The following is a 17,394-nucleotide window of genomic DNA, read 5'->3' as shown; positions in this document are numbered from 1 at the left end:
TAGTTCTCTCTGTGCCCAGGGTGATGTGACCCTTTTGTGGGTATTTATAGAGATCTGGGGGCGGGAAAGGGGGGGATTGGGGGGATGTGTGGGTTACTGAGTGTCTGCTTGTTTTGGTGTCAGAATCTGTGTGTATCTTCCTGGGGATTAGGCAGGGTTTTTTCTTCTATTGAATTGTTAACGAGGGGCTGCTGGGGGTGATTAGCAAGTTCATTGTGTGAACTGTTCACACGTCCTGGTGGTTGAGCTGAGTTCGTTGACCTTTTGCAGGCTGTATTTTTCAGGATTGGTAGCCACACAGATGCTGACACCAAAACAAGCAGCCACTCAGTAAACCAACCCCACCCACACACACCCATCTCCCCCCCCCCCCAGATCTCTATAAATACCCACAAAAGGGTCACATCACCCTGGGCACAGAGAGAACTGCTCCTGTCTGTGCTCCTGCACTCTGAAGATGCCGGTCACAGGTGCTGGCGAAACATTAGGAAACAAAACTTCAAGACCACGGCCACACAGCCCGGAAGACCCACACCAGCCATCTTTCAATTACAAATCATGATTCATGTTAATGTTTTAAATGCTGTCTTAACTCAGCTGTACATTTGTATTTCTTTGAGTGATTTGTCTGTCATTGGAACAATGAAGTTTTGTAGTTATTTGTGTTGTTTCAATTGCTTTATTTGATTTGTATACATATATGTGTATAAATAACTTAATACATATACTCATAAATACACATAAACACATATAGTTTTTTAATTGCCTGTCACTTTTAAAACAATTTTCTTGTAGAGTGACTCTCTCTATAATAAAAAATGGCTTTCTCCCATAACACTACCATGCTGTATCTTGCCTACTCAGTAAATCGATCAGCTCTCTAAATATTCCAGAGTTATGTTATAACCAAGGTCTTGAACTGTGCTTAGATATAAGCACATGCTAAATAAAATTAATACTAAAATAGTATTTTATTTAATTAGATGTTACTAGTCCTATAATACTCTACTTTCTAGTATTCTCCATGTAGATTCCAGAAAAGTAATGGGATGGACACAGCCTATCCCTTCAATAGAGCAAGATAATGTATTGGCATTACAACTTCATCTCTCAATAAAATCATGTTGAATTTGTAGCTGCATTGAATCAGTATGATTCTGAAATGTTCAAAGAATGAATTGAAATTCAGGAAGATATCTGTTGACACTCTGATTCCCATACCAGGGATAGGAAATCTGTAGCCCTGCAAGAATATCTGAATATCTCCCAGCATCCCTCCCTCCTGGTAATTATGATAAGGGTTGTAAGTCAACTACATCTAAGTCTCCCACTAACTCCTGATTAACGCCTTCATTGTTCACATGTCTTCAAGGATAAAGATATGAACATTTTAAACAGCCTTCTCTAATCTAGAGTCCCTTGGTTGCAAGGTGCTTCAAATTACATTATCTATCTTAAGTTTGGTAGGCTAGGAGATTCACTGTATGTCAGCAAGGTTCTCCAACTCTCAGTTTCTTAATGGTAACAAAATATCTCTGCGCATATACTAGTAGGTCAAATATTTTTAATCATGGTTCATTGAACAAGTCACAATAGCTGGTCTGCACACAAGCTGTCATAAGTATATTTGCACATTAGAGTCAAAATAAACTGCAGTATGACTTAGTAAATCCACCTCAATAATACCTCAATAAACTTTAGGGCAAAAATACTGTGAGTTCAGCTCAACCATGATACTAAAAGGAACTTCTGAGCCTCAAAATATGGACAAAAACACCCTTTTCTTTATTTATAAGCAGATGTCTTTCATGTGTTGTTTTAATTAGTGTTAGTCTACTTAAGGCCAGGTGGTAATAGCCCTTGGCCAGCCTTGTTGTGTGTCTGGCTAGGGCTCTGCAAATGCATAGTAGGTGGCGACTCGGATTTATTTGAAAGATATATTTGAATGCTTGGTCATTAACTGTTCAGAAATTGGAAACAAAATGTAAAATTAATTCTAAAAAATGTCAGCCCATTTATTTCTCTAAAACATGAACATGTACATAGAAACATGTAAACAATACTGTATTGCATCATAAAATAAGTTTTTCTACAAAATAAAAATCTACAATTTTAATTATTAGTCCAGTGGCAATTTTATTTTTGTAATGGGCTAGGGAAATACAAGGGAGTTCAGCTGTAAGATATATGTGAGAAATTGTTGTTTAGCTCTTCAGTCACTTCTGTCTCTTAGTGACCCAATGGACATCACTTTGTCAAGACTGTCTGTGAGATACAACCTCAGCACTTCAGCTCATTCAGGATTCCTGCCAGCCAGCTCCATCTTTCCTTTCCAGTTAAACCCAACATTCACTGGCTCCTAAGCATCTGTTTCTTCCATAGCTTCATTTGATAATGAATCAATCAGAAGCAGGCAGCAGGTTTTTAGAAGCTCTGAATATTCTTCTGGAGATGTTTTTATTTCCACAGGTCATCAGCTTTTCCACAGTGCTGAATTTAAGTGCTATCCACCCATTCTTGAGCTGAATTTGCTGACCTCGTCAGTCCCTATCCTACATCCATTGCCTTCATTTTAGTTTGCTGCTGAATGGTGGTACAGTATCCTGATTTCATGTATGTAGGATATGTTAAGCAAAGCAATTGGTGAAACGCTCTGCCTGGTTACCCGCTTGCTTTTGGAATGTCACCAGACAGTAGGATATCATCCACTCATCAGGACAGTGATGAGGCCTGAGTTTCTGACAGGGGGCTGACATGCCTCTCTTGTTCAACTGCACACGTCAAAGCATGAGAGCACACCTCTCAAAATTCTAAACCCCTGCTAGCTTTGTCGCACCATGTTAGTACCCCCCTTGAAGCCTGTCAAACAGGTATTGGGGAGGCTGAGGGAGTGGCACAGTAAAGCAGAAGAGCTACATTGAGAAAGACCCCGTTTTAAGAGCAGATGCTCTCTTGGGTTTCCATGCTGTTCCCTAGAGACTCGGGCTGTGGAAGGAAACATTCAAAGAGACTCTGCTTTAATTGGCTTGCTATGAGCTTGCCTGGGAACTTTTACTAGGTTGTTGTCAAGCCCCATGTAGATGGCAAACTCAACAACTAAGAACCACACAGGTTTCAGAAAGGCATCTTTAAGTCAGAGTGAAAATAATGTGAAAACTGTAAAAGTAAGTTCCCAGGCAGATGTGTAGCAAGCTAATTAAGGTACAATCTCTTTTGAGATGTTTCCTTCCCATGGACCTCACTGCTAGACTCTGCTGTCTTTTCTTGCACACACCTGACTCTTCCTCCTCCATCTGGCTCCCACAGCCTCTCACAGAGGAACTGATCTGCTCCCACTTCTTATGTGTCACTAGAGTGCACCACTGACAGATTAGTCAGTGAAACATAGCCACTTTTACATACCTTGGAACCACTGTAGGCTTGAGGGGGAAAGAACTATTCTAATGCCAATATGTTTTAGCTACAATCACCTGGAATCACACTGTTAAATAATTTCAAAAGCCTGTTTAAATCAGTGTTTTTAAAGCTTTCTAACTTTTGGGAAGCCTCTGAACATCAGCATAACTATCTGTCCCCTGCAACAAGTATTCTAGGATTTAATACAGAGGATTGGTTGGATCCTTTGCTCTTTGTGATTTGAGACTTTACCCTAGGTAATAGCTGAAACTCACCACCAGACTGTTGCTTAATGGCAAGGCACAAGCTTTGAATCTGCATTTTTTTAAACCTGGTACCCAGAATTCCCAGAGAAACCCTTTCTCTAAAACTCTGAAGTCTGGTAGTGGTTCAGACTTTCACACATGGACCTCAACAATTGGTATTAATAGCTCTTCTGTCTCTAATATTGAAAATAATCAGTATTTTTATAATGATTTTATTCAACTATAGGGGAATGTGTCAAAAGCCACGCCTTATACATTAGAGGGTGTAACCAGGGCACAGCTTAGATTTCCTTTCCATTTCCATTTGATTAAAATTAAGCTGCTTTAATAAGAGTGCTGCTCAATTATGTTAAAAATTAGAATTTGGCAACCATATTTGGAGAGTTAGGATTAGGGGTTACACCTAAGGTTTTTGGGAGCACATGCTCCCAACTTGTCCAAATTCAGGCAAATGAATGTGGTGATGATCTACAGAGGCCTTTTTCCTTCAGATGTGCTACACTTCAACTACCAAAGGTAATGACAGCTGGGGGTAATGGGAATTGAAATCCATCACTTTTGGTTCACATGGGGTGAAGATTGATCTATAAGATGGATATTAACATAACATACTGTTCACACCTGTACTTGCACATGTTTCCTTGTAGGGCAAAGAGCTAATTTATGGATACAATTTCATTTATGAAAAAGGTTCAGGAGGAAAAGATTAACCAACAAATCCTCCAGCATACTGGTCTTGATATGATTCAACACACACATATACCAGAAGTATGTCAAGTTAGGCCCTAAATCCAGATTTAATGGGTTTTGAAGGAAATGTTATACAAAAGGTTAATATGTAAGCAATTTTCATGTATTTTGTAATTTATACATGGGGACTGGAATTCCTTCTAGAAGGAATTGAAGAATGTGAGCAGAAAATGCACTGCTAGTTGTAGTTTTCAAACTATTCTTAAAGCACCCCACATTCTGCTGAAATCTGTTGAAGCCCCACATAAAATGCATAACCATAAGTGTGGTAGGAAACCATGTCAGCCTTTTTTAATTGATTGACAAAAGCTCATTAAAGCAAATGTGAAACTAGTGGCAAATTTTCCTGATTTTTCCCCTGCCTGCTTTGTTTGATGAAAATGAATTTCCTTTCCAATTACTTTTAAAGGAGAAAAGAATGATGGTGAAATGCTAATGGGGGGGAGTGTTCTTGTACTGTATTTAGTTAGCCCAGGTCCATTTCATTTCATTGGACAATCCTCTCTCCAACTGTCTGCAGCCTCTCTGGCATCTCATGTTTCAGTCAGCCCCTGAAGAAGGCTTTGTGAAGCAGTTCTTCCCAGGGGGCTTTCCTTATAGCAGGAATCCTGTCACTGTTAAGGAGCAGTTCTGCCCTCGAAAAATCACTGCAGATTCTTCCCTGAAGAACTTTGGAGAAACTGTCCACCTAATTTCTATGGATAGGAATTTGGTGGAGAATTTCAAAAGGCCTTCTGTGCCTGGTTCTATATTAAGCCAATAGGACTGAAAAGCAGAATGAATTTCCCATCCCCACTATTCTCTCTCTGTCTCACACACACACAATCCAAAACCATAGTAAAGCCATAGCAACTTTGAGTACTGTTATGCTTTGTTGCTGACTCTGCAAAAAGCCTTTCTAGGAAAACTCTTTTCAATGCAAGCATTTAGAAGAAAAGGAAGTGATAGGTGCTGGCTGTTGTATGGAAACCCCACTGCAAGTTCTTTTTCCCCAATGTAAGGTTAAAAATATATGTCCTATAACCGCAATATAAAAGTCATGATTCTTTGTCTGAAAAATTGAAAAGCCAGGTTTGTTAGAGTACTAGTATGTGACTATGAAGCAGTACTGAAAGAAAATCAGTAGAAAATCTTAGAAAATCTAAGATTAAATGATCAAAAGTAAACTACTGTACAAAAATCTGCGGAACTATTAGAAATGTCACTGAAAGCAATTTCCAATGTTTAAAATCCATAGTTCAGTTTTTAAAATGGTTAGAAGCAGTATAAAAACATGGGTTTGCTATGCTAGTAGAGGGTGGTCAAAAAAGTCAAGATGGTGGCCAAAACAGTGCAATTGAAATGCTACCCTAATGGTGGCAGACTTTTTTTTTAACCACACCCCTTTTTTTGCAGACACCCCTGCTTGCTAATTTAGCAGGAAATTTTAAGGTATTCTGGGGTCTTGAGACAGTTTCTGAAATATCACAAGATGTGAGTCTGATACTCAATCTACTCCTTAGCAGAGGAAGCTGCTTAATATTGTATCAAGACCATTAGTTTAAATAGCTCAACACTATTTGTTAGCCCGGGTGACGCAGCTTTGACTCACCTTGATGAGGTACTATGAAGGTGATACAATTTACCTCTTTGAGATGAACAGCTGATGCTCCCCTTGGTTGATGGCTTTCCTTTGCAATACAGCCATCAGCCTACTAAAATAGTTTGGAAAAGAACCCTGCCATTTTCATTTTCTAAATTTATTAAGAGGAACACTAGGATAAAGTGAGCCATCTGACTGCTTCTTAAAAGTCACTTGAACCCAGATCCTGCCCACTGTTTGAATAACTCAGGAGCACCTTCTCTGTAGCCATCCCTCTACGATGCAATGCTGGCTGGGGGATTCTGGGAGTTGAAGTCCACATATCTTAAAGTTGCCAAGGTTGAGAAACACTGCTCTAGTGATTCTGCACAGAAATTCCAGCATATTAACACTGCCATAAAACAGAGCTTGAAAAAAGCAACAGGTGATGGATTTTTGAATCACAGCATTACAAAAAATAATAATATAGCAGATTTGCGTAATGGTATTTTGTATATATGGATAATGGATAAGAAGTTTAATTTTAATGATTATTTTAAAGGAAATTTGCTTTTTCATGGTAACAGCCAGCATTATGAGCCAGTAATGTTGGACTTCTGCCAAGATACACACCATGCCGGGGGCCCATTGACTCTCTCTGGACACTGCTACTCCTCCCCACTATTCATGGGTGTTTATTTAACCTTCCAGGTTAGCAGACATTGAGAAGAAGGAGAAGGAACAATAAACTTTGCTCATTTTGCCTTTTCTCTCTGTGTGAGGTGGTGCTTGATCAAATCAAGCAAGCAAAATTTACAAGCAGGAGAAGGAGAAGCCCACTGATAACATGCTGTTCTCTGAATCTGCAAAGATTCTTACAATTGTGGGGCAGAAAGAGCAGTGATAAGATAACATTCAGTCTCCTGGTCTTGCATGTATACTACAAGATACAATTCAAAAGCACAACTTGTAAGAATTGCTTTCTTTTAGATTTAAGCAAACAACAAAGCATGAATCAAGGTATTTTGTACTGATAGTCTTAAAAAGCTGAGCAAAGAAAAGCCAAGTACTGTAGATGTTGATTGTGCACCCTCTACTGTTCAACCATTATTCCCCAATAAATCAATACAGAAATGAAAGTTTTTAGTGGCACAGATGCAGGAAACCCAAAGGCCCTTTCAATGTTTATAGCAGTTTAGCATTTTGGCACTTTGGTGTGGAGATCATGTTGACCTCCATGAGAAATTTTGCCAGTTCTATATGACAGTCCTACATGTATAGGTATCCAATCAAAGTACAAAATTAAAATGGAATGCAAAAGAAGGATTTAAGTTATTGGTACAATATCCTGTGTTAATAGGAAATCTTTTTTAAAAAACCTAACACATTTATTATGAGTCATCGTCCGTATATCAGATGTAGGAAATATTATCCTAAATTAACAAACTTACAGTATACCACTGTATTTGGTTATATATGCTAATGTAGGAAGAAAGCAATGGGAAAAGAGGAATAAGAAATGAGATAGGAAGGTAATAAATGCAAAAAAAGGATAACCAATAATGATGTAAGAGCAAAATAATTACAGGGATAATTAAATAGGCAGCACTGGTAGGTTAATTTATATATTTAGTGCATTAAAAATCCATGATTCCAATTAAAGCCACAGATATTAAAAACAAATTTTCTAGTTAAATAATCCTTTTAAAATGCCTTTGTTTAAGCAAGGATAAACAGATGAGCTCTATTCTTGAGTATTGCATCCTTAAAATTTTCTTGATGTAATAGAAACATTTTGCCACTGGAAAACTTACAGGAAGATACAAAATATCCTGGAAGAGTGAAAGGTTTTGTTTTATTATTTTATTTTATATTTTATTTTAAATGCCATTTCTGCAGTCAAATGTAGTAGTTGAACTGAGCCTTAAAATGAGCTAATCAATGGTAATCCTGTCTTCTTCAGACAGCTGCAAAAGGTAGTAGTTCCCTGGGTCTGGGAGGTTGTGATTGATGCCAACAGCCTTTAAACCAGTGATTCTCAACCTTTTTGAAGCTGCCGCCCCCCTAAGAAGCGGAAAATTTTTCAACGCCACCCTTTGTGAAAATCCTGTAATTTAGGGTATGGGGAGGGGGGGGGGAGTTACTGAATTATAAAAAGCAAAAATTTTAAGTAATTTTTTTCAGTAGACTTACACACCAAATTTGTTCGATTTAACTCGATACTTTTGCCCTGGAAGGTAATTGCATTCCTTTTATTAAAATTAAAATGACTAATGCAAAAAAAATGAAGTGAACGAAAAGCAACTCAAGAAACATGGGTCAAATCAAACATTCATATTGAAAAGATGCTCAACGCACGCACTGCGATTAATCGCATGGGAAAACAGCTGACGCATGCGCTGTGCTGGTTGGGATCGGAGAAGAATCATAGTGTCGAGTTCTTCAAGGTCAGCCTACCTAGAATACAAATTCATCTCACCATTCTTAGAAGTGCGTGAGGGCAGCTGTCGCGTAAGTTCGTTTTATTGCTGGTACAAATGGTGTAAACCAGATAATCGATTTAATAAATTTTTTTGGGAGCTTTAAAATTAAATTCGAATGCCAAAACATGCTCATCGCCCCTCTACCGCCCAAAACATGCCCACCGCCCCCCTACCACCCAAAACAAGTTCACCGCCCCTCAGCATCCTCCCACCGCCCCCCGGGGGGCGGTACCGCTCCCGTTGAGAACCAATGCTTTAAACCTTCTCCTTAAGAGTCCTTTTGGATCTGAAGGTATTCGATAACTACCAACAGGTCTCCAACTTTCCTTTTGTGGCAAAGATTGTTGAGACAGTGGTTTGGGATTAATTAGAGAGCATTCTAGAAGAAGCAGGTTATTTGGATCCGTATCAGTCAGGGTTCAGACCTGGATATGAGATAGAGAGGACATTGGTTGCTGTTCTTGATGAGCTATCTTGGGACCTGGATGGAGATAGTGTGTGCTTCTTCTGGTCCTTTTGGACCTCTTAGTGGCCTTCAGTACCATTGGCTATAGAGCTGTTTGTACATCAGGGTTCTTATAATCCCCCTGTTTTGTCTCTGGATGGGGTTACACTGCCTCTCAAGCAAGTCAGTGACTTGAGGGACTTCCTGGATCAGCAGGTGGAGACCATGGCCAAAGGGCCTTAGCCCAACTTCAGCTGGTATGCCAGTTGTGGCCTTATTTGGGATGGGAGGACCTGACTACAGTGGCTTATACTCTCATCACTACCCAATTAGATTTATTGCAATGCACACTATTTGGGGCTGCCTTTAAAGACCTCCTGGAAGCTTCGATTGGTGCAGAATGCAAGGGCCTGGGTGCTCATGGGTGCTTACTAGTGGGCATATATTAGACCTCTTTTACAGGCCCTGCATTGCCTATTAAATTCCGGGTGCAGTTTACAGTACTGGTCATTATATAGCCCTTTATAAAGCCCTTCATAGCTTGGTGATGTATTACCTGTAGGATTGCATCTTCCCAATAGAACTGGGCCAATCATTTCAATGGTACCAGGAAAGGCAGCTGGTTATCCCCCATTTCCAGGAAGTTGGTGGGGGGGATGAAGCCTGGAAGAGTTTTTTTTCATGATGGATCTGGCCCTTGTTTGTCTCCAGCATTATCTACCTTCCATTAGTTAAAAGCAGTGTGTTTTGGAAGGCTTGGAGGTCTGACACCATGCATTGTTATGAGATTTTTTTTAATGTATTTATTTCTAAGATATTTTTGGTATTATTGTTTCATTATTGTGAGTCCCAGAGAGACTGTTTATGACTGCAGCAGGATATAAATCTTATAAACTAGTAATATTTCTTACTTTAAAGGATTAACATGAATTGTTGTTGAAAGTAATTGTGGTCTAGTTTAGGTAACACTCAACATCAAAACTGGCCACGTTGATAAAATGTGAAATCACTGTTTTCATATCATGCTGTGGTTGAGTTTATTTGGACTTTGTTAAAAAATATTTGACCAATTTTTTTTTTTTATCAGATACTGAGTTTCATTTGCTTTATCTCACATAGGAACTAATCTAATAGGAAAGGCTTTGGGTGCGGCACTGAAAGGAGTTCATTTGTGCAGACAGATTCAGGATTGGTTGTTTTTTTAAAAAAAACTCTAGCATTGTGTACTCAAAATTGGAAGAACTGCCATGGCGTGACTGTCATTTCTGTCTCACACACAAAAACATTGCCTTATTTCCTTAAAATGGCTCCTGAGAACATCATGGATAGCCAAGTAAACAAATAAATAGATCAGCAAACCAATCAAGCCAGAGTTCTCACTCACACAAATGACCAGGCTCAAATTATTCTACTTTGGGCACATTATGTGAAGACCTTACTCTCTGGAGAAGACTGTAATGCTGAGAAAGGTGGAAGGAAAGAGGAGGACCAGCAGCAAGATGGATGGCCTAAGTCACAGTGGTGATGGGTACACACTGGAAGACCTGAAGGACCAGTCTGGGGCAGATCATCACGTGGTTGTTAAGAGTCAACACCAACTTCATGACACATAATCAAAAGGATTATTTCCAATCACAGAGAGGGCATACAGTGGAAAAATAAGGTGGGAGCTATCCCAGTTGCCCAAGAAGGGTTCACTGAAGGGTTTTTCAATAGTACTTTACTAACACTTCAGATATACATATATATCTCCTTTGATTTCTCATTGGCTATTGACAGTAAACCATTTATTTGTAAGCCATGTTTAAGATGGCATCAGATGGCAGTAGTGTTCGATCACACTGGCTCATTTACTGATGCATGTCATATCTTGCTATTCAGTGCTGTAGTGTAGTCATTCTTGCCTTTAGGCATATTGTGCTTTGGATTCCAGTTTAATGCGTTGGATTCTGCAAATGAGATGGGCCATGCTGTGTTCAGTGGAATGCAGCAGTCTTAGTTTCATTTCTGCTCCAGGAAGACTATAACAAAAGAAATAAACCAAGTGCTAATATACTCATACAAGAACATTCACATGAGGCAGTTTATAATGTTTATTTTGATAATGACACCAGTTGAAAAAGTTATGGACAGAATACTTTGTTCATATAAAGCCTCTATTATTGAATATGCATCAAAACTAGTGATAAATGAGCTATGCTCAAGCATAGCTTGGAGGTGGGAGGCATTACAGTGATTTAGAAATATAAGGAAGAATAGAGTACAACTATTTTCTATTTCCAGAGTGGCTTCTCTGCTTTTCATATGATTATACAGTTGCTTTGCATTAGTATCTATATACAAATGATACCACAAAAAGTAACTGACAAATATAAGTAAAAATACACATGTATTGGAAACAGTGATCTTCTTGAGCTATGTTCACCTTATTTTTTTGTATCAGAAATCCAGTACAAGTGCATTATTAGTAGTAGTAATGAGCTAACTTGATTTCAAAATGTAAACATGATTCAGCATTTTCAGCACACTGAACTTGCTCTCGAAAGCATACATTCTATTAGGCTGGTGACAGATAATGTGAAATAATAAATAATGATCCAAGAATGTACACACCCATCTGTTTTTACTGTTGAAAACAATATTGCTATGACACTTAGTATATTTTGTAGTATACATTAAGCCTAAATTAACTCTTTTGCTATTATTTTACATGTATGATACATATAAAAATAGTTACATTTACAGGCTGCCTACATGCTTCATTTGAAATAGATCCAGCTTCTTTACATCTGCTGCTGATGTAACATACAGAACTCCAGGAATCCTTTTTATGGTAGAGGTCACTAAACAATGCTAAATGAAGATGACATTAATATAAACTAAGCATGGTTCTTCAGCGAAGGACAAAATATAAATGCTTTGTAAATTATGACCCATTATGATCTGGCTGTGAAGCTTCATATGCCTGCAGGGGATTTTTTTTTCCTAGGAAGTGCTTTCTTTAGCAAATATGTGAAACTCTTACACCTAGAGACTTTGGATCACACTCCATAGTAACTGACAATTCTATTCCCTTGCTGCTAATTGTATATTAATTTAGCCCACCAGCTAAACTATCATCAAATAATGCCTTGAGAGGAAAATGAACTGTTCAACTTGTTTGCCCTTGAGGTTTCAAATCAGAGATCAGGAGTTGTTAGCAACTGTTTTTTAGAATCAAGGGAGACCTAGAAAGGTAGTTATTCTTGTAAGGTATTTTGGCTATGCACAAGGGAGGCTTAAAAAGTCAGAATGGCTCAAGATTGGTTGATGCGAACTCATGATTTTGTCACTGTGCAACAAATACTCCCATTATCATCTATATAAAGAGTTTTGAGTTTAGTATTTTTCATGGGACAGTGTCTTTTATAAGAGTTAAAACCTGGCTTTGGTCCCAGGCCTGCAGTTAATGTGTTTGGGGGCGGGGGGAGAGGCTGTGATGCTATGTTTCAATGGGTGTTTTTAGTCCGGGCTGTTTTGTCTGCGTTTTTGATTGTTTTAATCAGTATTACATTTTGTAAGCCACCCAGAGTCTGTTGGAGTAGGCGGCTATAATAAATTTATGAAATAAATAATCAATCTAGTAAGCCAATTGTAAATGACTCAGGGCAAACAGAGTAACAAAAAGCATACCATGCACTTGTTTGTATTGCCAGTTTTAGAGGTTTTACCATTGCACAGTGGTGAGAAATGTTAGCTATCTATATGGGATATATATTTAAAAGTAAATGTTGGATTGTTTTGTTTGCTTGTTTAGCGCTAAGAACAAAGAAGCTAAATAAAGTGCTAATAAACATTGCCAAATAAAATGCCAATACACTGAAACTAAAAGGGACGAGGGCACTCCCCTTGTCCTGCTTTTAAATTCCCGGACAGCCAGTGCTGAGCAAAGAGAGCTACAGGGCTGTTTGCCTGACCATGAGCAGAAGCCTCCAGGCCCCAGAAGTACATCCGGAGGCCAGGACTATCGTGGCCTGGTCCACCTCACTCAGCAAATATAATGTGATTTAGTCTTAACTAGGATTTGAATAGAGCCCTTAATGGGCGATCAACAAAGAACATATCGGCATATTATTTTTTATTATAAAATAATAATTACTAGTTACAATGTAGTTTTGGAAACTCACCAAGAAAAAGGCTTTTTTGAAATAACCATTAAGATTTTGATTTATTCCTATGATAAGGCGCACTCCCTCAAAGTTTATCAACTTGTCTTTATATATCATGTGAAGCTGCAATAGGTCAGGCCACCCAGGTAAATTACTATTAATAGTAAATGCTATCAATAATGCACTTAGTACATAGATAGCGTTTATGTTCTACATCAGTAAAACATACTGCCTGATGTTTTTGTATTTTTGTTGGCATTACCATCACTGTGGGAACAGAATTATTAATTTATCTTAAATGTTTTTAAAAAGTATTTTTTGCATCCATCCTAACAACTTAGATAGTCACAACTTTATAAGAATTATGGCAATATTTTGAACTCCTAAGAAATCACCTATGGACAAGTGCCAAAGTTTAAGGATTAATCATTGTGACTAATGTAATAAAAATACTGGAGAAGGAGGATTGGGTTAGTATGTAATTTTCTTATGTTTTATTAACCCACACCTGACTGTTATATTACTGTTTTGCTTAATTTATCCAGGCACCAAGATTCATGGCTGTTCTTTATTCTATTAGTATCTAAATCCACCAGAATTACAAGATACTGTTTCAGTCTGTAGCCCATGCATAAAAACATACAGTCTGGCTACCTCCATCTAGTAGGCTTTTTAAAATCTATTGAACTTACAAATGGCTTTTGAGAACAGCTGCTTATTTATTTTCCAAATACTTCCATTAATAAATAATGGAAATTTTGCTGGGAAGAAGTGGCTGAATTACATTTTCCATTGTATATCAAGGTAAAGTTTTGTTTTGTTTGTTTTGGTTTGGTTTTGGTTTGGTGACAGGAATTTATAGCAGTATCTTTCCTGTATATTACTAGTGAACTCTGTACAGGATTGGATGTCTTATTGGGTTGGGCTTAGAAAAAAATAGGATTGGAGACAAAACCATTAAAGAACATAGGAAAGCAACAATAAATTTTAAAATCTTGTGAAATTAATTTTCTTGCAGTGAAAATTGAAGGAAAATATAGGTTAAAAATGGAGCATGCAAAGATATTTCAGCTGAAACATAAATCCATACTAACATATACAATTACCAGTACTTTTTCTTCAGGAAACCACTCTTCTTTCATAGTTGCTGTGTGTGTGCGCACATGCACAAGTGCACATATCTTGCAATCTTTGTTGCTACACATCAAACCTGAATACTTTTAAGCACCATAATCTATTTTTACTGTCATTGACAATCATGTAGTGTTTTATTTTATAAATAACTTGCATAAATGCTTAAATCATATTAGGATAAAACACAAAGTTCATTTTATTAACTATTTAGAAAAAGCAATGTACAGGCTAAATTCTTTAAAGTGCAAAACAACAGAACATGTCTGCCACATTCAGATTGCTCAGATCTCCACAAAAGGAGGAATTCAGTATGTAGTCAACACAATTTTCACAGTTATATGAAAATGACGTTTGATTAGGTATCAAGACAGATTGTCCTCTTTCTTAAGTGCTGCATGAAAGGCAAAGAAACAATCAGCAAATATTTGAAAATTCAATTAATTTTTAATATCCTGAAGTGACCTGTCTCATATCAAATTTCTACCCTGTTACAGAATGGCACTGATGTAGCCCTAAACTTGGGAATCTTTTTAAACATACATGTACACTCAGAGTAGCTGATGTACTCTGGGAGTAAATACAAATCGAAATGAAAAAGCAAAAATTAAATACTCCAACACAAAACATTGAGGAAAATATGGTACCTAGTCACAAGCCAACACACTGTAGATTTGGCAACACATGGTGACCTTGTTTGGCACTGACCAGCAGGTACTGGGAACATGCATTATGCCAATGACTAAAATACCAAACTTGCTTTTCTATACGAATAATTCAGTTTTTGACATCAAATAGGCTTACACACCTCTTAAATTCCTGAGATGAGCATATGAAAAAGATATGTCCCCATCTTAAATTACCATGAGGAAATTGTTTCTTCCAGATTCCCAATCTCTGCATTTCAAACACATTTAAGCTATTAATCCTCTTCAAGACGCCACTTCTGAGATTCCTCCTGACGTACATCAGGCCTGATCTGATTTCTCATGCCTCCTAAAACATTTGATGTTGCTTCTGTTGCAACTATTAGGGGTTTTACTACAGTTGGTGGAATCTGGCGGAGAACTCCTCCTACTGCTCCAGTTACCCCTCTGTTTTCATGTTCACGCGTAGCAGTTTCATAAATTGTATGTGCCGTATCTGTAATCCCCTGAGAAAATTACAAACATACAAAACAGCGTAAGTGGAGTTGCAGTTTTTCTAGTAAAGTCACTTCTCCAAAAAACATTTCAGAAATTTAGATCATCAGTTTTCTAGGCCTAAGATCTTGTTCAACGAACCCTCTCTGAGGGTTTCATCTGAGAATTGGCATTGCCTTCCCATACAGAGGTAATACAGTGAATCAACTTTTTGCAACGATATAGTCTTCTGAGCAATCTAGATTCAGCAAACTGCTTTCAGAGGGAGTGAATACAAATAGAAATGAAAAGCAACACGTAGCCTATTGCAGCAAATCTTTTGGAGAGGCACAAAATACTGAGTGTGACTTTAGTCAATCAGTGCAGACTGTGAAGGAAAAAATGATCTCACAATAGTCAGAATCTACACTGGGATATAGAAGTCTCCCCCCAAAAGATTAGAACTTACTAAAAAACAGTTGCTGCATACTAGATGCATAGTAGCTAAAGCCATTTGAATGTTTGGCTAAGAAAATAAATACAAAGAAAATAACACTCTCCAAGACAAGACACCTACAAACAAAAGTATGATAATGTACTGATAATCTGTTTCTTGCACATATACTCTGTAATTTTTCAGCATAGCATTCTTCTAAATACATGATTTTATTTATTTACTGGAAGGGCCCAATTACTCCATGATTTTTTTTGTAAGACTGAAAATTCTATGGAGATCTTTCTCAAAAATATTCAATTCTGTTTGCATTGTAATTTCTGTCTCCCTTGGATGTATGTTTTCTTTTTGTTTGATTATGCTATTTCATTAAAAATGTAACATTATTAACATAAATGAAAAAAGTACAGAACAGACACATAAAGAGAAAATAATGATCCTGACTGAAGCTGCAGCATGGATGCTGATGTGTAAATATTCTCCTTACCTACTGTAAACTCAGGCTGAGAGAGAAATTGGCAGGAAAAATCTCAAATCCCACTTTTTATGACATGCATATCAAGGAGCTAAATGCTAGTTTGCTGACTAAAGTTACCAGAATTTTCAAAACAGATTTGGTGTAAGAGAAAATCTCATATGAAATTTTGCACAACACAAAAACTAATTAGCACAGTAACTGTGACATTATGCAAAATAATTAGAAGTGCTATGAATTTTTCTGACTTTTTCATAATATTACAGGAAATTATTTAGATACAGCAAAAATACCAGAGTCATAAAAGTAAAAGAGTTAAAATGTTTTTGCTAGACCATTCTTGTTTTCAGGGTACTGTGAAAGATGCTGAATCTCAAAAACAATGAAGAATAAATATTTATACTGGAATGATAATCTTAAACCTATAAATTGAGACTGAATCCTGACAAAACAGACTTTGTTAGTGGGTCATTTCTGGGTATGGATTTTTCTCTATGAGACTGCACTCTTTTACAAAGAGCATGTGTGTAGTTTGGGGGTGGTTTCCAGAGTAATTCTGTCACTGAAGGTTGACTGCTGGGGTTAAAAGTGCCTATTAGTCTGACATAGCAACTACATTCTTTACTGGACAGGGACAACATAGGTACTATTGTCCATATGCTGATAATCTCATACTTAAATGACTTAATGCTTAGTCTGTGGATCTATTCTTCCACTTGATTCAGAAGTTGCATTTGGAGAAGAATGCAGTAGGAAGTAACTGAATAGGGCATTTGGCTGTGTACGCTTCTGTGAACAACTGCAGTGGCTGGTAATCAGCCGCCACCAAAGTTAATTTTTTACTTATGACAGATAAGGTCCTAAATAGAAATATCTGGTCAGTCACTGAATTCATTGGGGAGGCCCTGCTTTGTGTGATTGTATCAGCAGAGTGTCACCTTGTGGGTGAGTTTTCTCTCATATGGCAACTACACTTTGCTTTCTCACCTGAAATGAGGTGACCATGCTTACATCTCTTTGTTCACCTAGGCCTTCTCTATATGAATGCTGGATGAATGTTTTTATTTCAGCTTTTATTTTCTGTTTCTCCCGTGTTTTTGTTTCTTTAATACTGTTTTTAATTTAATGCTTAGGAAGTGGTATGAAATATATTGCAAATCATAG

The 17,394-nt window shown here is 37.5% G+C and overlaps 1 protein-coding gene across 5 annotated transcripts in view; it reads right to left on the bottom strand.

Moving 5' to 3' along the window:
* Window positions 1–10,980: 10,980 nt before the first annotated feature.
* Window positions 10,981–17,394, bottom strand: part of ATG2B (autophagy related 2B) — a 69,094-nt gene continuing 62,680 nt past the window's right edge. For all 5 annotated transcript variants that reach the window (XM_007438239.4, XM_025173187.2, XM_088149871.1 and 2 more), the window contains one exon: window positions 10,981–15,333. In XM_007438239.4, coding sequence (XP_007438301.1) covers window positions 15,103–15,333 — 231 coding nt within the window. In that variant the 3' untranslated portion in view covers window positions 10,981–15,102. The remainder of the gene's footprint in view (window positions 15,334–17,394) is intronic.

This window comes from Python bivittatus, unplaced genomic scaffold (assembly GCF_059951505.1).
Source record: "Python bivittatus isolate LINGU-HERP-01145 unplaced genomic scaffold, Pbiv_v1 ctg000580_np1212, whole genome shotgun sequence".
NCBI lineage: Eukaryota > Metazoa > Chordata > Lepidosauria > Squamata > Pythonidae > Python > Python bivittatus.
The sequence above is the reverse complement of the archived record's forward strand: the minus strand, read 5'-3'. Positions and strand labels throughout refer to the sequence as shown.